Source organism: Vollenhovia emeryi, unplaced genomic scaffold (assembly GCF_000949405.1).
Source record: "Vollenhovia emeryi isolate VEMERY1.0 unplaced genomic scaffold, V.emery_V1.0 DF939160.1, whole genome shotgun sequence".
In the NCBI taxonomy this organism is placed as follows: Eukaryota; Metazoa; Arthropoda; class Insecta; order Hymenoptera; family Formicidae; genus Vollenhovia; species Vollenhovia emeryi.
This window is the reverse complement of record NW_011967206.1, coordinates 1206806-1234546: the sequence shown is the minus strand read 5'-3', so window position 1 is coordinate 1234546 and position 27741 is coordinate 1206806. Positions and strand designations below refer to the sequence as shown.

General features: G+C 37.1%; 1 protein-coding gene across 14 annotated transcripts; it reads right to left on the bottom strand.

The window, feature by feature from the left end:
* Positions 1 to 400: 400 nt before the first annotated feature.
* On the bottom strand, positions 401 to 23920 carry LOC105564704 (dynamin). 14 transcript variants are annotated; one of them, XM_012017293.1, is made up of 19 exons: positions 23450 to 23919; positions 20050 to 20123; positions 19183 to 19332; positions 18905 to 19108; positions 18638 to 18830; positions 18346 to 18555; positions 17406 to 17605; positions 17146 to 17291; positions 16868 to 17025; positions 15031 to 15057; positions 13493 to 13664; positions 13127 to 13369; positions 12562 to 12573; positions 12068 to 12274; positions 11527 to 11702; positions 11413 to 11418; positions 10773 to 10961; positions 8887 to 8982; positions 401 to 425 (listed from the first exon to the last, which is right to left on the bottom strand). In XM_012017293.1, the coding sequence occupies exons 1-19, from the start codon at positions 23611 to 23613 to the stop codon at positions 416 to 418; spliced, it is 2637 nt and encodes an 878-aa protein (XP_011872683.1). In that variant the 5' UTR covers positions 23614 to 23919; the 3' UTR covers positions 401 to 415. The 14 variants fall into 14 exon arrangements, with proteins under 14 accessions (XP_011872683.1, XP_011872676.1, XP_011872675.1 ...); XM_012017286.1 differs by lacking the exons at positions 401 to 425; positions 12562 to 12573 and adding exons at positions 695 to 2653; positions 12985 to 12996 and having other exon boundaries at positions 23450 to 23920; XM_012017285.1 differs by lacking the exon at positions 401 to 425 and adding an exon at positions 695 to 2653 and having other exon boundaries at positions 23450 to 23920.
* Between the last annotated feature and the right edge of the window lie 3821 nt (positions 23921 to 27741).

The following is a 27741-nucleotide window of genomic DNA, read 5'->3' as shown; positions in this document are numbered from 1 at the left end:
TTTGAAAAATATATGAGACAAATATATATCATTTATATGATATCCTTGTGACATATAATGTTGTAGTCATTATTGTTTAAAATACTATTGTTTAATATATAATAAAAATATACCTGACTATTTTTTGTGAGCTTGTACGTTTCGTCAACTTTTGCAGGAAATCCAATATTTTCAAAATACGCTTTGACTTTTTGTAATATATTCGGACTAGTATAATCAATATTATGATTTTCTTTTATAGATTCGAAACATATATTTTCACGATTTACATTGAGGGATATTTTCTTCAAATGATTTAGCTCCGCCCTGAGTTCGTCTACCACATCTGAAAGAGCTTCCACTTGTTCGAGTATTTGATTGAGCTTATACTGATCACGACGGCAAACCTTTCTTGACATAACTTGTACTATCAGAATTATGATATTCTAAAAACAAATATGCAGAACTTTATTAGCATTATGTAGCGTATTAACAATTTATAAAATGATCAATGGTCTAAATTACTCTAAATAGAAGTGAAATATTATTTCGAGAGAACATGGTTAAGTTACGACAGGCCATCTGTCATCTATATTTTATAACTTGTTTTTTTTTATATATATATATGGAAACATTCAAAATTGAAGTCGCTATGAGTTTTCATATTAACAAGCAGAAAAAAAGTTTTATACCCGTGAGCAGAAAAAGTTTCGTATTAGCTTTAACTTTTATATTGTGTACAAGAAACGATGTGTCGCCATTTATATTACAAGTTGTATAAAATATAATACATTAACAGTAATGATGTATACTACACTGATATAATTAAGTAATATATAATTGAACATAATCATAAAAAATATATAATGTACGAAATATATGGATAAATAATACATATCTTATCATAACTTATGGCAGAAACATTTCTCACATTGATAAAACGTACTGTTTTGTATTAAATAATCATTTATTTGATTTATTGTATGTCCTAGGTACACATTCGTCGTCAGTCGGTGTCACGTATCATAGACTGGCTATTAGTGTGTTTGGTAATACAAAATCTCTCTCTTCCTAACACAATTACGCGTAATACTATGTTTGTAAAGTGTATATGTACAATTTCAGTTACTTCATTTATACCGGCGTTTTCATTTCATTTACAAAATAATTGTGATGCGTTTTTCAATACCGCCGTAGTCGTTCTCGCGCCGCTATTAATGTTACGATGCAAAAATAATTATAAAAAGATACGTAAAAATAACTGCGTATGTATCGATTAAAAAAAAACGCATTCTATACGATTGCTCGAAATAAATATCTTCATCTTCGTGTCATTTACATACCACTCAGTACAATGGCCCGTTTACGCTTCGTTGTTTATCGCGAAATCCCTAGAGATCTTTAAAGATAGCATCGTTATTGTACCAAACGATCTCCATGGCATAAATTGTCAAGCAGATCCCACTTATTTACAATAATAATGCATTGATCACAATAATTTACATTTCTGTGTAATTTTATGTATATATATGTATATATATAATTGCGAAATCTCTCTGGAATGCTGATAGCGTGTTCGATCGAGCAAACTCTCCGTTTTCCCTTCGAGGTGTGACTTAGCCCCTCTGTTCTAATTAGCTCTCTTCTACAATCGAGGTAATTGGGTTGTCTATACTCGTCTCGTATGTGAAAAAAAATCGCTGCTACAATACTTGCGCCGCGGAACTTACGATAAGAAGGATACGGTATGTCTCGAATATCGCAAGTAGATAAAAGAGAGATAGAATAGGAATATTCGAAGTAACCGGCAAAGTTTTCAAGTTATCCAGTTTGTAGTTTCACGAGGTTAGGGATTGTTAAATAAAACTGTAATACTTCGACACTTTCCGACATATCGAACTCGCACCGTTGTATCCTTGAGTACTTAGTAGCTCTAAACTAATTTGTTTGTAATACTGATAATCGCGATTTTGAAGAACTTTGTAAAATCGTTGATCGAAAAACACATCGGGATCGTCCTTCTTGTCGTAAGACCCCTATTGCCGTTTCGAACTCGAAAGTGTTCCTTCAAAAAAATCACACCTGGCGCGTGTCGAGCGTGGTGTTAATACTTAGAGCTACACCGTAATCTACCGCGGATCTAGCTGTACATAAATAAAGATAGAAGACGAAGTATACACCAGAGAAAGAAGCGGTTGAAGAAGTGACTGATGGAATCTTTCTGGCTGTCTTGACCATCGAGAAACAAGGCAGGCCATTCTCCCCTATGTCTGCCATGTGTTTCTTGGTCCCTCTTTCTCCTCCAGTATTCGCATAACACAGCCTTTGCTCCTCCTTCTCTCTGCACGAGTGGTCTCCCTGCATTCCAGCTACTCCTCGTGACTCCTGTCTCTGTCGGCAAACGTCAACAAGTCGATGTCGAGGCCGATGAGATCAGAGTAATATACATAGGACGAAACGCTCGTTTTAGGAAATCTTCTTGTTCCCATCGCGTAACTGAAGATTCCTCCGGTTAGCTTTGCCCCGCGACACATCCGGGACGTAAACTCTTCTGATGCTGTCTCGGACCGTTACAGGTGCATCTTGCACAGGCTGCTGTCTCGGACTAGCTCAGTTTAGTCGGCCGGAGTATGGTCTGTCGGGAATTCGGGGGGGAATATTGGGTACGGGACGCCTACAACATAGACAGATATTGATTGTTGGATGTGTGTGTTCACGATATTTAAAGTGAAAACACGCCGCAGGGGGGATTAATCATTGAACGAGAGACGCGATACTGATACACAAACAGGCAAACTTGAAAAATTCGACGTTCTCGAGTGAAATTTTCCTCTCTCCTCAGCTCTAAATATATTAAAACTTAATTATTTTAACTAGGACGAGAAGAGAGAGAAAGAAAGAAAAAGAAGAGGAGACATAATACATTTGGAAACACGCATAATAGACTGTACTATAAATAAATAATGAAATGTATGAGCTAAAACAAAAAATAAATAATATAAATAACAATATAATCTAGGAGGTTCGGCGACTACGTGATTAAAATTAGAGATATCGTCTAAGTACATATAAAATACTAAAAAATATTATTTTCCTTGATCTTAGACAAACGTAAAAATTTTATCGAAGTAGCATCAAGCTGAGGCCGTATAGAATTAATCACATTTAGAGTTTTTGAAAAAAATATTACGAATGTATAGTAAAATGTAAATTAGAATGTGACACAGATAAATAGAGTAATGAATTTATGAAACATTAATAGCGTGAAATAATAACAATTTGGATTAAAAAGAAAGACGAGAGACTCACACAGCATGCTCAAGCTTCAGCGATAAAACACATGCAGAAATAAACATAGTGAGAAGACACTTAATCGCATTATTACTATTTTATATAACGAATCGATTCAAATAAATAGAAATGTATAATACGTCTCGTATTTTTCCAATAGCGGCGCTAAATTTGAAAGAAGAAACAATGTTAGAATTTGATTCACTTTACAGAATCGATTTTGACTCATTAATGGCCAATGGCTCATCTTTATTTTCACAAAGTAATTTTAATACTACATGACACTCTCTTACTTTTCAGCATGTATTTTACAAACATATTTAAATTTCTTGTAGAAAGATCGTGCCAATCATAATTAAAAATGTTTAGAAATAAACAATAATAATCGTAATTTAGAACACAATATTCTCTGTTGGAATGCGATGTATGGCCTTTAATGAATCAAATAGGATCAATTTTGAATAATTTTCTGGTGCATTGCACTTTCAGGTCAGATTATTGTCAGATCATTGTCGATACTATTTTGGAAAAGAATACATATTACAAGAAAACATGTCACAGGGTCGCAAACGAGAGGTTCAAGAGCTACTGAAAAAAAATACACAGAACGCGAATACGCATCCCCGTGCACCGGGGAGAACACATTCACCAGTTCTGGCTCGTTTTTGGATAATTTTGACACCGTTACGCGTGGAAATATTAAACGTTCCCCACGAGGAGAGGTAGAACATTTGCTTCGTGATTCGCGATAAATCCGACGGAAATGCGTCTTCGACTGTTCGTGAGAGCAATGTCCTTTCATGTAATCTTATTTTTCACGTACATACGCATGTATATATACATATATATGTATGTGTACGCAGATATATACATATATACGTATAGATATATTCTATAACATGTTACTCCCTATATACACATTTATATTGCAGTAAAACAGTGTATGTGTGTTCCTCTCGTGCGCGCGTGGCGCGATATTACAACGCATTTTTTTTCGGGATGTAGCGCAGAAAAACTTAAGCGGCTCTTACACGGTCAATATTATCGTAGAATGTCTCCACATTGCGCAATAATATCGATCGTTTATATAACGCATCTATATATTGATATCAATATTATATTCTATACCAATACTATTAGCGCAATATATCGCGTCAATAATACCGAGCGTGCAGAAGCCGCCTTAGCCAAGTAACCCTCCAATATTATACTGTAATAATTTTAACGATATTTCAAGGTGAATTTTACCCCAGAATATAATCATGATTTCTTGGTCGGAAAGGGAGAGAGAGAGAGAGAGAGATTTAGCGGTTTGGAATAAAAATCGCTATAAAAATCAATATACAAATATAAAAATTAACAAGGGCAATATATAATGATTTGTGTTGATCGACAAGAACTATTATCTGCCGTCCAATATCTGGAGTTAGAAGTACATAGTGATTTTGCTGTATGGGTCTCCGTCACTCGTTATCGCGGCTGCAAAAAGTTTTGCTTATCAAGGACTCTCTATTTTATAATTGGGGGTTACTTTGCCCGCGTACAATCGAAGGGTTTGGCACAGTAGGAAGAAGTACAGGGAAGATATGCGTGTCTTTCATGCAATTTCGAATTATACTGCCACTGAATACCGGTGAAAACATTTAAAGTAATTCTGTTTTTTTTTTTGCAGCACGTGGATTCGTTAAGTCGCCTTATTGTCTCTTTCTCTCGACAGATTACGGGATCATCATTTTTCTCTTGTGTGTGCCAAACCCTTGAAATATCAAGACTACGCCGACAGCAAACCCACGATTCGCTCTTCGACTGAAATATTACTCTCTGCTTTCTCTCACGTATTCTTCACAACGCTATATAAGCATGGCGATCCAAAGATTCTCAGCCCGCGGTGTACAATAGAATTACATACTTAATCGATGTTAGCTTTACATGAGATAAGCATAATAACTAGAGTGACATATAAGGCTTTAGATGGAAGCATGTATATAATGCGTCGAGTAAAGTGCATATCGCGATTTCTATGTATATATATTTTTTTTGTTGCGTAACACTCTCCTTCATTTTATGGTCATTATAGAAGTTGATATTCACCAGCTCGGCGCCATTTATCTACAATTAACATCGGGTCTTAATACCTCCCACAATTAAACCATCACAACATAGAGCAGAGAGAGAACGAATGCTTTCAAGGAATATATCTACTATTATATTTAACAAAATAGATGTACTATTTAATTAATCATATGTTAAAGTATTTATAATTAGATAAATTCGCTAAATAAAATTCACCCTTCGTTGTAAGGCTTGAGGTTGATATTCCACCAGGTCATCGCCAGATGCACTCAAGTATGCATTTAATAGATTAATTTTTTTTAGCAATATTACGATGGGAATTACTACAAGTGCAATTGCGAAAACGTGGAACAAGCGATTCCCTTACCGCTCTGATCATCTATTCCACATAATATAGAATGCTTACACATATTGTACTTATATTCTACACTAATACGCCACATAGATTTCATTAACTCCCACAATCTGGCCTAATTTTCCAACCCGTCTTTTTTTCTTTTAGAAATAAATATAAATAGTGCACTATCAGAAGAGGTGGAATATTCACGAAGCTAAACCGAGGGCCCTAAATATTTTCATTTAAATGTTCAATTAACAATATTCGGTGCAGTGAACGCACATAGCATATGATATGCCCGATCGAAAAGCTACACCTTGTAAAAAGGCTTCTTTCTATTTAATCTTATCTCATTGTTATGCTTTAACAACTCGCTAGTGCAAAAATGACCTTTTTATATAAGTGAGAACGGAAAAACTCTCACGAGCTTATCGAGTGTGACATACGTTGCTAAACAAATCTGCGGATATTTCTTACAATATAATATAGCGCGGTGATTTTAATCATTAATTTAATATTTGTAACCGCGTTACAGATACTCCTGTTATATCGACGCATTTAATTCTGACATTACTTCAGAGGACCAATGTATATATGTATATACGCACATCTGTATACAAGTGGTTACTGTACAATAACATTACAATAGTGTTCCTTGTGGCTGCACGCGGAATTTCTTTCGTGTCGACGTTTCTTATGCACTCTGCGCCAAATGCAACACGTGACATCAGAAATCACCATTATATTTAAACCACCATTATCATTAATATCCTTGTCTCGGTAATGATAAGTAAAACCATATGTGTAGTTAGTCCGACGTGCTTCAAAGAGCGACGCATTTTAGTAAGTTCAAGATTAAATTCACGGCAAGATAATTGAACAGTTGAAACGCGAAATAAAAAGACGCGCATTGTTAAGGAATTGTGCCACTATGAGATAAAATAAGTAAATGGCTGCGTGTGTGTATGCGTGTACGGAAAAACATTATTAGGCCTTCTCGAGATTGGCAATTTCAACGGGGAGTCCTATGTTAACATAGGAATGTAAGCGGAATTTACAAACTTCTCCTTGTTCATTATTGAACTCACTAACGACTTTACAATGACAATCGATCAGAATACAAACAACGCAATGACACGGAAAAATACGAGTCTTCCGCCGTCAGTGTCGTTCTAAATTCGTTATTTATTCAAGAAGACATCCAGCATCCTACTGTAACGAAAAATAATATTTTCTTTTGTTTAATTGCACTTCGATTACCGCCTTTGAGTTTCTTCCCGGGTCATTGCGTAAACGTATTCGAAATGAGAGCGTAAATCGCTCTACTCCATGTATAGTACAATTCGGCAGAGTTTTACAATAACTTTGCAACAAGTGTTACGAACTTTATATAATAATTTTATGAACTTGTGCCATGCTATTCAATGCGATCCTTCTTCCAAATATCATAAACGTTTCATGCTACAACGTGTACTATACAAATCTTGAAGCACGTCGTTGCTCTGCAAATAGGCAAGAATACCTAATTACAAAAGGTCATCTTATATACATATACAGTTGAGCCGCAAGCATGATTCAGGGAGCTCTCTTCGGGAAAAATAACTATAAATAATACAAAATACAACGTCGCTCCTGGATGCGCTTGTCGAATGTGATGTACACTCATTATAGATAGTACGCGATATTATTTACCATTAATCTCTCAATAGGTGCGATTATATCATTAGTTTAGACTATTCAGAAAGAGGGGGGGGGGGAGAAGAGAGAGGGAGAGAGAGGACAGACGGAGAAAAAGGATAAGAGAGACGGGATGAGGAATAGAAAGAGAGAGGGAGGAAGGGGGATTTCGTGACTCCGGATTTTCATGCAAAATCCTTGAAGCATTCTACGCTATATCACATCCTATGTCTGAGCACATTTTTTTCTTGTTTATATCTCGTAAAGATACTATGAAGTATCTTTCGTTTTCTTATATATATATATGTATATATAGCATATATATAGTTTTTTTAAATGGCTATAAGAGAAAAAAATGTAACGAGCGTTATAGGAGGTAGAGAGAAATAGAGAAATTTTGAACGGTATCCCGTGTGGTACAATGCTTTTGTCATTAAAGAGAATCTTGTTTGAAAACAAGCTGGATATACATTTGTGAGTTTTAGCTACTTTCCCAACAGCATGACATTTTCCCATCTATCTTATTACTGCCGACGACACATTCGACATTTTCTTCAATACTGCAATTCGAGCACGTGTCGGGTGCAGTTGACGCGACAATACCATCGACATTTATATCGAACTCGCTCTTCAACGATGGAATGTTCTTTATAATCAATGCAAAGCTACTGTCGATCACAATATCAGGTTCTGGTAGACTTTCCAGGATAGATTCACTGGATGCAAATACATCGCTTTAGAAGGAAACCCATAATATTTCGTTTAGATTCGCTAACAAGACTACAACATATGAGTTTTCACATTTTTATACGATGTGAAAATAACAATGAAATCGGTTTAACTGTACTAATCTCTATGTTAGAATCTACTTTGCTTTTTTTGCACACACATATATATATATATTTCAATTTATAACATTTTTCCTGACTGTCACACTTTGATTCCAGTTCTGAAGTTTAAAACGTTAAAGTTTAAAATTTTATTGCTCGACTTGGACTAGTGTGTCTGTGTGTCTGTGTGTCTGTGCGTGCGATTTTGGAAAATACTATAATTAAATCTTCTAAGACATTGAAGATAATATGGCATATTGCACAAGATAGACATATTTTTATACATATAAATATTATATATATATGTGTACATACATATATTCATATTTATATTCATTATACTTATATAATATAGATATATATCTTTATGGGGATTGTTATTTCCTACACAAAAATATGCATATGAACATGTTATGTACACACATGTGTGTACAGATTGGATTCCAAAAGCATAACCATTAATTAAATTCATGGAACACCATGCAAGAGAGAAAGACACAGAGGAGATGAGACAGGACCAATTTAGCGATAATTATGTGGAATTTTGTTATAAAAATATCTATTCGAAAGGAAACGTGAATTAGTTCATTCTCAACCCTGAACAGTCTACCATCTACTTTTTGCGCAACTTAAACGGATACCCATATATATTATGTTACTGAAGGTATAGCTCGGAAAGACTGGGGAATATCTATTTACTTGATCTTGAACGCGTCCATCAGCTCGTTCACGGCGGCCTGCGTCGCAGCCTGTGTCGCAGCTTGCGTTATCCTCTGCTGTAGACCACCCCCTCGACTAAACACACCACGGATACCCAGCTTTGACTACTGATCTCACTCTTGCAATTTGTTTTCAGGGACATACATCATACGTTTAGCGTTGCGAAATGTCAACTTATATGATGCGTGTCTCGTGTACGAAAGCGTGCATAAATGCCTTTTTAAATGCGTACCCGAGATAAAGTAACATTAACGGTACACACGTAGCTTTGTAACAGTAGTTATAAAAACGTTTTGTAATAACGATATTTGCTCGACATTCAAAGGTAGCTCTCTTAAGCTGTTAAGACTAAACTCGCCTTAGCTTCCGTTTATAAATACATAACAATTGTATATATACATATATATTATGCTATTTTGTTGCTTTTGATAAATCGTAATGCAGGCACCGACATATTTGTCCACAATTAGTAATTGACAAGTTTCGGATTGTTAGACTTGATATAAAATATTTTGGATAATATAAGAAATGTATGAAGTAGAAGTGCTGTTATGCGTTTGAAAAGCTTTGAAATTACATTAAACAGGGCATATCGTAGTTTGTACACGAAATATATACTAACAATAAATACGATAAATTGGTAGAGACAACTATTAGATACCAAAAAACTATCACTTTCCATATTTAGTCGCATTTTGTCGAAATGTCATGCTGTTAGTAAGTAAATAAATGGCTATCTATCTGTCATAAGAACGCAAAGTCCTTTATTTGACAATATTTTCAACGGTATATACATATATGATGTACAGCTTCATTCAAGATAATTTACAATCAAACATGTGTGACTCGACTATGCATATTATATATATATTTTCATTTTCTAAGAACAAGAAGATATCGTATCGTTGGAAATATTTAGTATTGCAGATTTCACTACTAATGTTAAAGTATAACTATGATTAGGGCTGTGTTAATCTCTGTGTCAGATATAATATTATACATTATTTCATATATATATACACATAAATATATATAATATATATTTATATTATTTTATATATACACATATGTATATATATATATATTTAATAGGCTACAAATTATTACACTGTTCATGCAATATAAATATTAAACAATAAAAATAATAAGAGGAAATAACAGAGTTATTCTCATCCTTCTTGATCAATCACTTAAAAAATATGTCGTTGTCGTGTTACGTAGGTTGAAATACACTATAGGAATTGCTCGACACTTGGAAGCTCAATTAGATTCCAGAAACACAAGAAGGTGCAGGACTTATACAATTAGAATAATTCTCGTGTTATTTTTCACACTCCTACTTAATTAACATTGATCACGTAATCTCTCATAGTGTATGCAGACAATAACGGTAACATTAGGAAAGAGAGAAACACAGTGTGTCTTGTGTAAAATATACACTTGTCTATAATGCAACGGATACGGTATTGATTAGTAGCGAATAGGCGAGTTAGTGCGAAGACTTATTGTCGGCGCCTGCAATAGAAAGTGAAGTTAGCACCCAAAAGCCCCAATCAGAAAAGCTACTGTTTAATATAGTCGGGTAAGTTTCTCGGAGAAAGCCGCGAACTTTACGTTCACGACTGTATACCGCTTTCACGTCGTTATTGCATCATTATATACTTCGAACACACAATCAGCAAGGGACGTTATTGTGCTACTTAAAGTTCAATGTGCGCAGATTAGCTTGCCGTAAGAATTGCGATCGATGGCACGATAAAATCGCGATATACGACTTGAGATCTAAGATTTTATCTGTGATGTTAATAAATGGAACTTTTTTTTAAAATAGTTTTAAGCTCCAATATAAGTTATATTGTACTCACGATGGTATCATAGGTGGAGGTAGGCCAGGGTTAGCTCGCGTTGGTGGTGGTCCACCCGGACCAGGTCTATTAGGGATGGCTGGTGCTGGCCGGCCGCCTGAAGGTACTGGTGGTGGTGCTCGTGAGCTAGAAATAGGTGGTGGCTGTGTCACTCCGCGTCTTGGACCACCAGGAGATGGTGGCGATAATCTAAAACGTATAATACGTTTGCAATCGACTTGACTTTTATATCATTTTAGCGGGCTAGACACGTTCTTTCAAACGTGGAACGAAAGGGAAGTTACAAGCAGTATACATAAAAAAAGTTCATCGCACAAAATCTTTGTCTGATTGTGAGTGGATAACGTAGTCCATATAATAATTCTTTAATATTTCTTGATATTCAAAGATGTAAATAATAAAGACATGGAATATATTGATTGATTAAATACAAGTATTGATAAATAATTACATTCTATTCTAGCTTAATATTATGGTTTGACATAAAGAATGTCGTTACTCAGAAAGTCTATTAATTGGAAGAGCATGCATAATGTGAACATGACATGTTCTGTATAACAAAATAATTGGACTTGTTTTCTCGTCGAGAGTTTTTTAAGAAAAAAATAAAGACAAATGCATTGTATGTAAAAAATCTTACCCAAGACTGTTTCAACGGTGTTCAAATGTATGGCAAAGCAGACGGTACAAAATGTAAGGATGATAAATTAGTAAAATGCGCGATAGACCATTTTAGGGATAACATAAGGGTTACCTTGGATTTTCGGCGGATGCCAGCCAATCGTTCTTCACAGGTGGTGGTACTGGGGTAGAAACTGTGGCCATGGAGACATCTCCGATGATACGAAGAGCCTCTTTGCATGCGTGGTACATGCGTAACATCTCCTCCCGCTTCTGCGCCTCTTCGGGAGATTCTTCCATCATTGAAGCCTGCAATCGCATACATACATCAGGAGATTTTCTCAGGTAAAAACGTACAAAGATAGAAAATATCAGATATAAACGCAGGAATGCGTTATAAATTCGAAATTTCAATATAGTTAAAAGTTGAATTTATGTTAACAAATGGTAAACATATTTCTCTCGAATCAAATACTCCTCAAAGAGAGGAGAAGGATGGAAGGAAAGGAATGGTAAGGTGCACTTACGATTACAGGATCATTGAATATCGTCAACATATTTAGTTCATCGTTGGTCGACTAGGAAACAGTGGAAAGGATTGGTCTATAAAATTCTTAAGAGGGAACTGATTTTGTAATAAACTGTTATTACATACTGTATTGATGAGGTTTTACCTGATCGCCACTTGCATAAAGATGTGCCAACAATTCTCCATTAATGAAATCCTTAGCATTGTTAATAATAAGCATCATAATTGTCTTTGGAACCAGATCACGGGTGGTTTTTGTGACAATCTTCATGTAAGAATCTACTAAGTTCCTGATAGTTTCCACCTGACGCTCCAATTGAGGATCCATCGATGACTGACCCTCTGTTCCGCCCTAAAGGAACAAAAACAATCTCGTTTAAACTTTATGTTTTGTGCCTATATTTTCAAGTAAACGTTCTCAAACGGTTCAATGACTAAGAAGCCATGTATCAAATCAAACATTCGCAATATTACAAATTAAACGAATGTGAGTAATCAAATCTAGGAATATAATCGAAATATAGAATATCATGTTCTACGGTGTTAGAAATTTTCTGCAGTAGTGTGTTTGGTTGAGGAGGTGTCCAGTGCTTATGTAAGTGTCGTGCTTTGTGATTGAAAACACGAGATTGTACCAACCTCATATCCTTCCTTTTTAGTCGATTCAAATATGAGACAAAAAAGAGAATGGTTTCTATTATGCACTCAATACAAAAGATTATTTTAAGAAACGATAATGGATATAAAAACCCACGCACTCTAGACATCTCAAGTACATATTACAATGGTATTTAAAAGGTAATGAAAATATAAAGATGTACCGATATAAAATGACACCCTCGCGCAAAATGTTATAAGTAATCTTGACATATAAAATTTTGCAAAATTTAATTCCGCATGTTAATATCAATTCTATACTTCTAGCCTAATCATGATCATAAAAATAAAGCCAAATCTCTATTTTCCTAAAATAATTCGTTTTTGTTAGTTGCTCTTAACATAATTCAGATCACCACACGGTTAAAAATTTAAAAACAAAGCCTCCTTTTTTTATTAACTCACCCTCTGCTTATCCTAAAATAAATTAAAATAGTTTCTAATAAATATAATGAATAAACTGATATAAATATGGCATACATACATACATCTCTTTTATAGCATGTACATAATTGTCTAGCCGTGTTTCGATTAATAATGAACTCACCTCTTCGCCATTTGCTTGCTCTGTTGATTTTTCGGGATATACACCAGCCCTCAGGAATGACGCTTTCCAGGAGTCAACATCATCTTGTGTTTCACAACTCAACTCCAGCTGTTTATAATCCTTATAAACGTTTCTTCCTTCTGGATTGAACAACGCAAATAGATGACGACGCGACATGAAACTTTGTTCTAGATCACGCAATTTCAGTCCGTCCAGAGGCAACATGTATTTCTTTTCACGTTCCTTTGTACATAAAAAACATATAGATTAGACATTGTTCTTCAATGTTAATAATTCTTTTTTAAGATGTTACGATTTGTAACATCTAATTGAAAGATCGAATCAATAATTATGAGCAATATTTACTTCCTCATCCTTGAACCAGGAGATACTCTCTGATGTCAAGACAAACCAGTAATCTCTCGAACCGCCCTTCATGATACCGAGATTATGTATGCACATGTAGCCTTTACGAATTACTTGATTGCCTAACGTATGCCGTCCAGACTTAACGGAATTTTCCGAGGATTGTTGTGCACTGCAACACAAATGGCAGTGTATAATGAAAAATAAAAGATTTCATACGTTCAGCCGCAAGGTTTGTTGCTATCAAAGTTTACACTGGTCAATTGTAAATAAAAAAAATACAGCAAGATCCTAGCATCCATGTTTTAAACAAATGTACTATACCGTAAAAAGAAACTAAATTAACGTTTGCTTATTGTGAGAGAGCTTATGTTAGAAATTTTTTGTTACACGTATACTAATATATAAATTCAATATTTTCATTTTACAATAAAAATAATATATACAGAATAAAGATAGACAGTATTTTGTGCCTTTGTATTTGTACATCTATTCCGAGAAAGACCACTGAGAAAATCTTTATCTTAAAATTAATATGATATATATCAGAATTATCGTGTATATATTGCCACACAATGCTTCATGCATTTTATGCTTCAACATTTTCTAAGCGCACATTTGCTGTGTAGCCACATAAACAATACTAGTATCACAAACATATGTACAATGTAGCTATCATTTGGACAACACTGCGACAATTTCCGATGTTGTGGTGCAAAAGCGATTATGAAAAAAGTTGATTGCATAAGCGCATATTACATTCATTACAAAACAGATTATAAGTGTGATGTTGCTGTATGAATTACAATCACTAAAAGTCCCATGAATAATGCAGGTGACTTTATTTATATACTTTTGTTCGCGAGTTCTAATTCTCTGGCATATAACTTAGAAACGAAAAGTCCTTATATTAATTTAAAATAAAGCGAACTCATAATTTGCACAGAAGAAACAAAATTGAAATAGTAACAGACTAATGTTAAACAATTGAAAATATGAGACAGATTGCAAGAACAACGTGCTGCATCCCATGATTTTAATTTATGCAGAATTTTCAGTATTTCACTGAAGTCCAAGTTATATCAAGAATGTACAAAGTTTAAATTACAGCATAATAATTTTCTTGAAATCCGATTTCGACTGAAAGTTGTGAATCTAGTTTAAAGAAAATTAGTTAAGAACTAATTTTCCATTATATAGTATATCATACATTAATCATTCTTTGTTTTTTAAATGCTATTTAATTGTAGCATTTAAAAATTAACGATTGAATGAATAATTCAATCAATTTAATCTAAATTATAGAAAAAAACAAAAAACTAATATATTGTTTGCTTGTTTGAAATATTTTAAAATATTGATAAACACAGTGTTAAGCTAAAAATCAGTTTGGCTCATAGTACATTAGTATTTCAAATTAAAATGGTAGCAACAAGATATCAAAAGAAGAATAAGCATCAGAAAGAAAGAGCGTGAAAATGGAGAGGGATAAAAAAATGTAGTGTAAATTTTGTTGAAATGTACTTTAATATTCTTACCTTGCATTATGGCTACTGGCTGCAGCGCTGCCGATATAATTAAATCATTTCTTTAATTGTGAAGTTTGAAGAAATTGATAATGAGAAAAAAAGAAGTACATCTCAGGATAAGGCCGTATTTACTTTAATTAGGGTAAGGCACACATAATCTTAGAGATAGATTTAACAAATTATAAACAATATGTTATAATTTTTTATCATTTAATTATACTTTTTTTATTACGAGTTACATAAACTAGGATTATACATATATACTATAAAACAAGTATTTTAAAGATGTATACTTCTGCACAAAATCTGTATGCCTTGGCCCCAATAACATTATAAATAAAATCAAGAAAATTTATGACACTTAATATCTTCAGCAACATCGTTATTGAATTTATATAAGCCTATTACTTATTCAGTTATATGCTTACATTTATCTATCTAATATTAGCTGTACATTGTGAATACCTAATGCAATTTTTTGTATATAACTATTTTAATAATTAATTCTCAGAGATTTATTTATAAAGCAAATGTTAAAATATCAAAAATAAATTATATGGAAATACTGCTATATAGCCATAACAATAAAAATCAATTTGAGCTACAAAGAATGTAATATGTGCAAATGCAATCCCATATCCTTAGTATTTCGAGAAGTTATTTCTTTGACACAAATCATTGTTGTAATCACTCTAAATCATTATTTTGTAATTTAGCAACGAAGAAATTTTATTTAAATTTTAAAAAGTTTTAATTTATTGGTATATATAAGGTGTTTGAAGATACCTTTGAAAATTTTACACATTGTATGTAACGTACATGATCAAATTTTATTTCAATCATAAAAATAGAATAAACAAAAGTAAATAGAAGTTCAAGTCACGTTAATAAAACTAAATAATTAACAAAAATAAAGTAAAACGTATTAAAGGCAAATATATGGAAGAGAATTCAACATATTTATGATTTTAGTATAGTGTCATACAAGTGTACATTAAAAAGAAATATTACTACGCAAATTATTGCTTGTCAAATTCTAAACTGGCCTTTGGCCTTGAAGGGAGGACGAGCTGAGAATGTTAGCGTGATCATAGATTGCCATGTGAGCTGATTTTAGCAAAACATGCACTGATTGTGAAAGTATATGCGCTGATAATTTCAGAAAAAAATAATTGCAAGCAAACAAATAATCGGACATATCAATCACGTGTAGTACGATTTTTTTGTCATGTCTTCCAAAGATGTTTAAAACTTTAATTTTTTACATAAATCCTTAGAAAGAGTATCTCTCTCTTGTTAATAAATTATCGGTATTGCTTACATTCTAATAAGTATTAAGCAAGTTGTATATGTGATTTACTACCTTCACTCTAAAACTATTTTAATTTCTTTTAAACTAATTTTTACAGCATAAAATGTGCTCTAAATAAACTATTATTTCTAAACTTTTAGAAAGAAGTGTACATTATAAAAAGTACTTTATTATATTAAACGAGAAAAATAGTATATACAGAATATTAAGAACCTTGTAAAATTTTATAATGCAATACACGTGAATATATTGCTAATATTTTTTTAACTAAAAAGCAGTCTTTTGGAACATACATCTTTGGCTACTATACAACATTATGTAACGTCTCTTGCTAGTTTAGTGACTATATCAAATTTGACATAAAATAAGAAAATATAGCAGCAAGCATAAGTGTAACGAAAACGACATGTAGGAACTAGATGTATTAACTTAAAGGAACTAAAAGTTTCTGTGGCTACTGTTTATCTCTGTAAATAATAGTTAAATCTAAGGTAACATATAACAAATAGCGTGAAATGTTTAGTGATTACTCACTTCGCAAAACCGATGAAATCTTCGTGATTCGTGTTCATGTATGCGAGTTCGCAATCCACCAGCAAGATCAGCTGCTCTTTACACATTTGTTCACGTTGCCTGACGTGTGTCGTTATAATACGTTCCGTCTCTTCTCTTAGTCTAGGGTAACGCGACATCTGTAATTTATACAAAAACCGGCGCATGAGAACTGCATTGTTAGTTCACATTTTATCATGCCTTGTATCTTTTACGCCATTCTTATAAATTCTCATGTTCTACGATAATCTTTGACTTACCCTATCGGTACAAATGCGTACAACGTTACTAAGTTCTTGCACGACTAAGTCTACACACTTGAGACTTGGTTCTTTAAGTCTGTTGATTTGTTTTTTGACTATTGCCTCAAAAGCCATGTCTGGGGTAAATAATCCCACCCTGATACCTATCGTATTAAAATTGTTGTTAATATCTTTAAGCAGTAACTTGATATTGCGAAACTTTGTAATTTAATTTTATACAATTTTGTCACGTAACAATATGATCAGGAGACACTCACCATGAATGTTTCTAATGGCGAAAGCAATTTCTTTCCTTAATTCTTTTTCATCGAACTCCATTTTAACAATTTCGAATGGAAAACGCTCGTGGAAAAGTCTGTTGATTTTTGCGCCCCCACTGAGCTCGTTAGTATTAATTTGTGCTGAACCCGAGCCTTCTATAGTTCTCTCGAAATCTGATTGAAGTTGTTGTATCATCCTTAAAAATATTTTTCTGTTAATTTGTGTAATGTAATCTGCCATAAAATAATATTAGTTGCATGGATAGAGAGTCTTGATGTTATCTACCATTCACAAAACACTTTAAAAATAATATCTGTTATTGTATCACAATCTACAAATTTATAATAGAAATGTCACGTATTGTCCCAATAAAGATATACATTATTTTATATAGTATTTTACATATTAAAAAAATTTTTGTTAACAATTTTACTCGTTAGTTTTCTTGTAGCAGAATAGTCTTATGCCATGAGAGTGTTTCCCAATTCAAGGAAAGCATTTGCATAAATCAAAACACCATTTTTTTCAATTAGTTCAAATTTCATGCAAATGGCACACTATTTCTGTTAAATAAAAACTAATGGAGGAAATAAGAATACCTACATATACAACTGAATTGATCTGAAAAACGAAAAAAAGCAAATGATCTAAAACCTCAAGACCCTCTACCCACAAAATAGAAAACTATTAGAAATGAAAAGATAGAGAATTATTCATTTATATGATTATAGCTTTACAATATAAAATACAATGTAAAATGTAGAATACATTCATCCAAAGAATTTTGATATTACATATATGTGTATATACATGTGTGTGATATATTCTGCTATAAGATATGCACTTGTGATTTTCACAATACACATTTTGTGAATGGAAGACAAACACTGGGATATACTGTAAACCAGCACACTGTAAAATTCTGATTTCACTTACTGTAACATAGCCTTTGTTTTGATTGCAGGATCATCAGGTCTGAAGTGTTTGTACTGCTCGACATCCTTCTCTAAAGTTAACAGCTGCTTTTGTAACCTATCTCTTAGAGCTGGCAAGGTATCCCTGATATGGTTTGTTAATTGTTGATTGAGAACTCTCTGCAAATACGGTGTACCCAATCTGTCTGCTAGATGACGATAAGACGGATGGCTAACAAGTGAAAACAAAAGTTACATAAGGCCAAAAATAATAATTATATCTTTCTACAGTCATCAGAGTTTTGCTCATTTACCTGAGAAAGAACTTTCGCTCAGCGGCTAGAGCATTTTTGATATCCTTCCGTCCCTCTATATCCTTCTGACTTCTATTGACAACGCCGATGTAACCCCTTCTCAATGGCAATAATTTGTTTTCCAAAATATCTCTTGCGTCGGTGCCATCGTCCATGAGATCCAGTTTAGTGATAACGCCAATTGTACGTACACCTTATAGTGTTGTGCATTAAATTAATGTCGAGTTCAAAGAAATGTTAAGGACGGCATGACAACAGATACAATACCTTGTGCATCCACTTCCTTAGCGAGCTTAAGAGCATCGCTATTGGCTAGATCAGTATTGGCCGGTGTGACTGCCAATATGAGACAATTGTCACGCTTGATAAACTGAAAGATCATCCCCTTAATTTGGGCTTCTATATCTGCTGGCTGATCTCCGATCGGCACTTTTGTAAGTCCAGGTAAATCGATCAGCGTCAAATTTAGGACTGCGCAAAAATAAATATATGTCAGTACATGATAGTTGCCATTTCCTTCAAAGTGGCTCGCTTATCATACTCACCGTTGGGTGAATACACTCTGAGATTAATTGGTATGTTAGAAATGCCCTTGTTACTTCCCGTCACCCTGTCTGTCTCTGCTTCAATTTCCTTCCGCACCTCGTCGAAATCCACAAACTTTTTACCCTTGCAATGTAAAAACTCGGCAAATTCTATAACATAAGAAAGAAGATGGTTACTTTCACATATCAATTCCCAGAAACAATTCTTGTTGTTTAGCAAAAAGAAAGCGAAATGAAAGAATCCAAATATAATATTTTATGTTACTTAAATATTTAACATATCTGTATGCTGTTTCACGAGATACGTCCAAACCAATAGCTTATCATAATTTTAGGAAGTATGATGCAGGAAATGCGATAACTCGACGATAAAAGTTCAAGAGGCAACACGATTTTATTAATCCAGTCTTATTGCATTCTATTTATTAATATCACTTTTTGTACGATGATAAAACGCGAAATGTCAACAACTTTAGTTTTTTAATAAACCCATTTAAGTTTTTTTTTATAAACCTATTAACCCACACATATAATAAATGTCACAGAATAAAAAGTTTTTCAACAAGGGTCAAGCAGGGGCTGACGTGTATAAACGGAGTAAATGCATTAGGCATTAATGTGTTCCTTGCTTAAAAGGGAGATATTTGCCGCAAGTGCGGGTCAATAGGTTAACAAGATGATATTACGGGTATATGAGAACTCGTACGTTCTTTGAATAATTTCTTGCGCGTGCCTTTAAAGGTAACAGAGATTCTGATATTATTGTCACCGATATTTCAGATACGATACGTAAGATTTCATATTGATTGTTGTACGTTGAGGAGTACGGAAAAAATAACGTAATGAGTCCGATGCATTGTGACTCACCAGTTGGGCTGTGAATCAACTGCAAGATGAGAGGTCGCCTTGTCACAATGCCTGAACCTCTTGGCAAGAAGTCTCTGGAAAGGATATTTTTCGTATAATTAACTTAATCTCATTTTCGTATGTATGTAATTTATATATAAATTCAGACTTATTGTTGGAGAAAAAAAATCCCCTATTATGAGATAGGATCCTAATGTGGGATAGCAGGGTTTCTGGTTAAATTAATAGGCATCATCAGTTGATTCCACCGTGAATTTATTGTCCCTGGAGCAAGATCTGTTTAGTGGAAAATTAATTGTTGGATCGTGCAATCGAAAAAGGATTTGTGATTGCATTTGGGTGTTGAAAACCTGCTATCTAATATTAGAAACCCATCACATAATAACGGACTTTCCTCGATATCTGTACCCGAGAGGTACAGATCAACTATTGTAACTGTGACATTCGGCAAACTTATACAACCGAAATTACTTTGCACTTCTCGAAAGATAATCTAAAGTTTGTTTAAAAATCTTGTTTAAAAAAACCAATCGGAGCGTCCAGTTGAGATAAAGACCTGAAAATCGATAATTTTGCAGTTACGATGGTTCACGTCTCAGGTAAACATACACAATACTGTGACTACCGAAAACCAACAAGGACTTGTTCATCAAAAATAAATTTGCACAAACATGGGTTTAAATACTACAAATTGCGATTAAGTATAACATAACTAAGCCCAATAGCCAAAGATAACGTGAATCGTTCATTTTGCGATATAACTTTCTACTCTCTGATAAAGACAGCATTGTTTTCTCTGATAAAGACGTTTCTTATCCATCTCTGAGGCGACGGATAAACCGCTGACCAATATTATGTACACCAATGCCTACGAATGTTAAGTGGGCATTGCTTTATCTTATCTTATTTTATTTTATTTTTATAATGCTCCAGCAAGGCCTAGTGCCAAAAAAATGCCTCAAATATGTACACCACAATGCCCTCAGCGGTTTACCCCTCGCATTTTCACTTCCGATATCTTTCTCGTAAAATTAAACCTAATCTACAATGTGCCTTCTTTGCATCTAGAAACATTCTATTTTATACACACAAATTAAAACGCTTAAAAAATTTATCAACAATATTGTACGATTGTACAACGTACATACAAGATACAATTGATCAACTTGCACACATTTTTCAAACATATTTATTGACTACAAAATTATAGATTGTTTCTAAACACAAAGAACACATTGTAGATTAGGCTTTGCGGATCGGTAGACTTGTGTCCAAATAGTTTCTTTCAAAGCCTAAAGGCCACGATGCTAGAACTTGATCAAGAACTAGAGCTTGATAAAGTTCTAGCATCGTGGACACAGACCTTTGGTCCAAGTTCTAGTTTCGAGAAATGTGTAGCCAATCAACTTGTAGCTTTTATGGAATGGCTGCGAGTTGATTGGCTACATATTTTTTGAAACTAGAACTTGGACCAAGTTCTAGCATCGTGGACACAGGCCTTAAGGCCCGGTTGCATCAACATTACGTAATTTTAACTGTAGCTTAATTCACTCTTTGTCTCTTTCTAACTGTTTCCCTTAAAAAGAGACAAAGAGTGAATTAAGCTAAAGTTAAGCGACTAGATTGAAATTTGACCAATTAGAGTAAACGTTACTAAGAGATGAGCAAACTTTACTGTGATTGGTCAAATTTCAATCTGATCCCAATCTCAATCCATAGGTATTAGTCCCAGTCTACAATAGATGATTTAAGCCCTAAGCTTTAAGAAATTGGCCAATCACGGTCAAGTGTGAGCAGAATACGCGACTGTGATTAGTCAATTTCTTAAGGCTTAGGGCTTAAATTTCTATTGTAGACTGGGACTTAAGGCCTATGTCCACGATGCTAGAACTTGATCCAAGTTCTAGTTCCGAGAAACGTGTGGCCAATCAACTCGCAGCTATTCCATAAAAGCTGCAAGTTGATTGGCTATACATTTCTCGGAACTAGAGCTTGGATCAAGTTCTAGCATCGTGGACACAGGCCTTTACATTTGTCGTACGATGAATTTTTCCAAGCGTCTTGATTGGCTGCAGGATAGTGAGATTCTCCAGTGTCTAAAGATTCTCTATTCAGCAACCGATCAACGCGCTTAAAAAATTTGTCGCGCGACAAACGCATCTCGTGCAACGTGCTGCGACGAATCAGCTGCGTCGTCTCAAGTTTCCCAGGAAAAAATCGAAAGACTCAATCGATCGGTCCCTTAACATACAGACGCCTCGCTCGACGCTTCGCTCAAAAAAAAAAAACTTGCGGGACAAGATAAAACGCGAGGATCGCGTACAGGATTTCGAGACTCGTTTATTCCTCGGTTATTTTTATCTCGATACATCGATATTACGCGTAATCGCCGGCGCGTTTAGCAGACGTCAGCGAGCGACGTGAATGAGAGGCGAGAGAGGCGTTCGCTGACGAGGACGCGGAGTCATCCCCGTCGCGTCGGTTTTGCGCATGAACGGGCGCGCTTCTAAGCGTTCCCGCGACGATGTCACGGAGAGGACGCCCGACAGGTCGTCCACTGTGGGCGTTCTGACGTCGCCCGCCGACGGCCGCTCCGCGAGGCCAGGGCACACGGCTGGCCGTCATCAGGTGGCCTTTCCTCGCCCGCGCGGCGAAAAGCCGCGGTCTCCGCCACGCCTTTAGCCCCCGATCCACAACGTGCTCTTTCCCAGTGAGAAACGACTCGCCGAGACCGATGTCACTTTCCTCACTGGCTCGCGTCTAGGAACATCCCGTTTTCATACAAAGCCGAACGAAACGCTTCGAAAATTTGTCGACTACAAAGTTTCTAGACGCAAGGAGCACATTGTGGATCGGGCTTTTGGGACGACGACGACGACGAGGAGGAGGAGGAGGAGGAGGAGGAACAGAGAGACCCCCGTCCGTCTCGTAAATAACAGCCGCGTTACGCTTTCTGCGCTCGAGACGGAAAACCCGTACACGCGGAATTCGCGGGAAAATGACGAGAGCGAGAAACTAGGGAAAACCGTGGAGGAATTGGACGGACCCGGGGAGGAGGGGGGGGGGGAGGAGGAGATCGGTGGCGGTGGTGGTTTATCGACCGCGTTCGATCGAATCCGCCTTCGAGTGCCGTAAGTGGACGTAACGATCGAGAGACAGGCGTCTCTATACTCGCGTAACGTGCGCGCGGAAAGATTCCCTTTGCATCCTTCACGGACGATTCCTTCGCTCGCTCGCTCTCTCTCTCTCTTTTTCGGGTTGCCATTTCTCTCGAAGAGTTCGACCGAGGCTGCGAGAGGCGGAGGCGGTGGAGGAGGAGGAGGAGGAGTAAGAGGAGGGCGATGTCGAGAGAGGAGTCGGGCGCGATTATACAACGTCAGCCGTCGGCTGGTGTACTCACTTGCCGACGAAGTTCTCGAGCACGGAGCTCTTGCCCGCGCTCTGGCCGCCCACCACCGCGATCTGCGGCAGGTCGAGCTGCATATGCACGCCGAGCTGCGTGAACGCATCCTGCAGCTTGTTCACGATCGGGATCAACTGCTCCATACCCGTGTTACCCGCCATCCTGCCGCCGGGGCCGCGCGATCCGCGTTACACCGCTCGTACGACACACAGAGATACGCGCGCGCGCGCGCACACACACGCACTCCGTTTCTCTCCTCTATCTTTCCGCAGCTGTGGCCCCTCGCTGCGCTCGCGGCGCACCGCCTGGTGCTCCGCACTGCTCGCTGCCACCGCCCGCACACGCACGACCGCCCGAGGAGGGTGGCTGACGGAGGCGAGTGACCGTCCGTTACGGGATCCAAGCGTGCACTAAGGCAAGATGGCCGATCTCCGCGAGGGCTGCCCGCTGGCGCTCGCGCCGCCGCGCTCTACTCGTCCGCCCGCCTGCCCGACTGGCCGACGGCTCTCGCGCGCGCTCGCGGTTCCGCCGCGCCAAGCTTCAGCATCGTCTCTCTCGAGCGGATTCGTTAACGGTGCCGGCGGCGACGGGGCACGACGGGGTCGCGAATCGCGGGCTCGATCTCGTATCGCTCTCGCTCGCTCCCTCCCGCCGCGGGCGGGCGCGCACGCGCGCGTGCGCGCGCGCGAGACACCACGAGCGGGGAGCGGCGATTTGAAATCTCCGCGAGCGAGCGGAGCGGCACGTATACGTGAGCGCGAGATTCTCGGGACGAGCGTCGACAACGGCGGCGGCGACGACGGCGACGACGACGACGGACTCGCGCATCGTCCGCCGCTCGGGGTGTCCGTCAGAGCGGTTCAATCGATAATCGAAGCGTGCGCACAAGTCGCGCCGCCGCCGTCGCCGCCGTCGTACGTCGTCGTTGTGACCCACTTTCGCGGCGGTGAGATAAAATCCATATCGTACACGAGTGTCCGTCAACGCTCTGACCTTTTTACCTCCGCGCGCGTCCCCACGTCTGTTCGTACGTGCGACTCGCGCGCGCCTGCGCGCGACGGCGACGGAAATTCGACTGCGCGACGTTCTCACTTCCGATACACGCGCTGAGCGAGCGACGGAGTCGATACCGCGGCCCGATCGATGCCCGCGATATCGGCTCGCTTCGCGCCGCTCGCCGGCAAATCGCCGCGTTCTTTCCAGCCGCGCCTTATGTCAATTTGCCGGCGTCGATATCGATTCGACATCGTTTCGACGTCGATCGACGGATCGTTTCTGGGCAGTAACTTGTTTCTGATTAACGCGCGGCGACCCGCCGTTCACGTCCGTCAGATGGAAAAGGGTTGAGTAAGAAAAATATTTCTTAACTCAACTGTGTATGCGGCAAGTGCTTGTCAATTCGTAAGAAGATCATCCCAGTGAAAAATCGACAATCGAATGGACTTCGACACCGTCAAATTGACATCGATTCGATATCGATCGACGAGCCATTTTTCACCGGGCCGTCCCGGCCGTTTCTTAAGGCCTGTGTTCACGATGCCAGGTCCAGGTTCTAGTTTCGGGAAATGTGCAGCCAATCAACTTGCAGCTTTTCTGTAAGAGCAGAATTTTCGCGTACGTTTCTCTTTTGAGTGAATTCGTGATGTGAAAAAGAATTGAGCCCCGCGTCAAATTGACGTCGACTCGACATCGTTTCGATATCGACTCGTCATTTCTCGCCGGGATGTTAACGTATGTCTGGCTGAAAAATATAAATGTTTGAACTGAAGAAACGACTGCGATTGAGCGCGTAATAAATAACTTTTCCTCCTCAGCGTTCGAGCGCAGTTTCGGTGACACTCGTGTCGAGGGATCTGAATTTAGCTCACGTTCCAATACGATAAATCGAAAGCTTGCAGTGTCCCGATTTAAAGATATATTTAGTGAACTTATACAGTCAAGAATTAAAACGACCCAGGCTGGCAAATCTTTTTATTCAATAAAATTACGACGTTTCGACCAGTAATACTGGTCCTTTTCAAGTATATCCTATGTTACACCCATCAATTGTTACAGCAAAAGATAGGAAAACGTGTCGTAGTGCATAAAAAATAAATATATGTCCATCGAAATAAAGAGATCGATTACATCATTTAAATTCGCACACCGTTGTTGGATTAGAATTGTTTTGCGTTGCTGAGTGAAAGATGTCCACGTGCATATTATCTTCCGTTTTTTCAAAGCCGCAATGTGATTCAGTTGAAATCGCACAGACCGGCGGAGCGAGCGAGATTTTCAAAGTCACGCAACGAAATCCCCACCGTAATTTTACGAAAGTGAAAACCGCGGATCGTTTCCTTTTCCCGCGTAACTGGGAAAGAGAGAGAGAGAGAGAGAGAGAGCGAGATCGTTCTCGAAACGGTTGTATCGATTTCCTGGTTTAACTATATCCATTGGTCTCACTATATGCTCTTTTGCACCTTTGCGTCTAAGAAGCCCGTTCTCTCCAGTTGTACCTTATGTACGTGTGATCTTTTATCTCTTCTTTTGCACAATCAGATTAAATTTACTTTAGTTTTTTCACTTACGCCAGAGTTATGAGATCCCCCAATAAATATATCAACTAACAGTTACATAACATCAATATCGTGATTTCCTACTCAACAATGAATCCCTGGTAGTACAATCTTCAAATCTAGCAAGTGTACGAGCAAATAAAAATTTAGTACAGATTTAAAGGAACATGATTTCAACGTCCCATTTGTATAATCGAAATAAATTTTTTTCTGGGTGTACACATTGTGTGTGTATAACGTATATATGTACGTACTCTCATATACGGTGCGATATCGACTTATATTTGGCACATATAGTACTTAAATTCAACGGATCGATTAGCAAACTTAAAAGTGGTCCCGTTCAATAGAACGCGACATTGGCTATCGTTATTGATCATTGACCTGTAAAGGCATTTGGTGTGACGTCCAACCTATATATACGTGAATATATAGCGGTTTCATGTACCTGATTTTAAGCAGGTAAACGTTTTAACGGTGACAATTGTAAGTAATTAATAAAAAATTCATAGAATTCATAAGGCTCTAATGTGAAAACACAAATACGAAGTAATGTAGAAGCAAGAGCCAAGACAGAATGTTAGTGTCTAAATAATTTAAAAGTTTTAATATTTTTATAATTGGGGGAAGTCTTAGAGTTATTTCTCACTTTCTCTAGTATTCGTTTACGTCGGTTTGTCCAGAGCGATTCAACTGCTACTCTGCCTCAAACTAAATTACCTCTAGCAAAAATTATCGATTTTAGCGCTACGCCAAACTACCAGTGGCGAAATTTATGGACGATTGTATACTTTCTTCTACGTTTCTCCTTAATTTTAAAACGTGAATAAAATCTTAATTTATAAAGAAAAATATAAAATTAATACGTAATCTTAAAGTAATTCGTTACAGGTGTCTATAAGTTTATTTTGTATTCTCTTCTCCTCCTCACATTCTGGCCTTTGATTCGTCGAACTTTTTATTTGATGCAACAAAGTATCAACATATAATATGGAGTGGAAAAATTAATTGCATTCCACACAACGAGGTATTGAATTTCGCATCGAGTTGTAGACACGCGAGATTTATAGTTGCATCGCTTTTACGATGTCCATTTAAGACCCGTGGCCTAGAATCTTCTATTGACTTCATAATCATTATATGAGTAGAGCAACGTACGTGGTATGATTCACGGTATGGAGTCGCCAGTAACGAAAGGAAAACCGAAAGAAACTACAAGTGTGTTTAAAAGCTGTTAAAAAAAACAACATTCGAAAGAATAAGCCTTATAAGGAGCAGGGAAGAGAGAGAAAGAAAAAAATTGAATAATACTCATAATCCAATCTTATGTTGAAGATCGTTTCAAGCATGATTTTAGATAACCTTAAGGCGTCGTCTACAATAACCGGCGTAAGCGTGGAGTAAGAAGTAAGAGTAGGCGTAAGAGAGCTACTTCCGGTTTAATAGAGCTGGAGTAAGGGCGTAAGCGAAATAAATTATTTTTATTTCTTACGCCTACTCTTACTCTTACTCTTACGCCTTTTCACGCATGCCTACAACACCTACTTCACCGTATTGTAGATTGAGTCGGCGTAAACAGCTTACGCCAAAAACGTTACTCCTACTCTTACTTCTTACTCCACGCTTACGCCGGTTATTGTAGACGACGCTTTACTCTTACGCCTTTTCACGCATGCCTACAACACCTACTTCACTGTATTGTAGATTGAGTCGGCGCAAACAGCTTACGCCAAG

Bases quoted from the DNA above. Each gene is read 5' to 3' on its own strand.
- LOC105564704 (XM_012017286.1), bottom strand. From the start codon at position 23,613: ATGGCGGGTAACACGGGTATGGAGCAGTTGATCCCGATCGTGAACAAG. The intron at 18,556-18,637 runs GTAAATGAGCAA...TTCACTTGTTAG, and splicing joins GAGCGAAAGTTCTTTCTCAG to CCATCCGTCTTATCGTCATC. The intron at 15,058-16,867 runs GTGAGTAATCAC...TTATATCGGCAG, and splicing joins GATTTCATCGGTTTTGCGAA to CGCTGCAGCCAGTAGCCATA.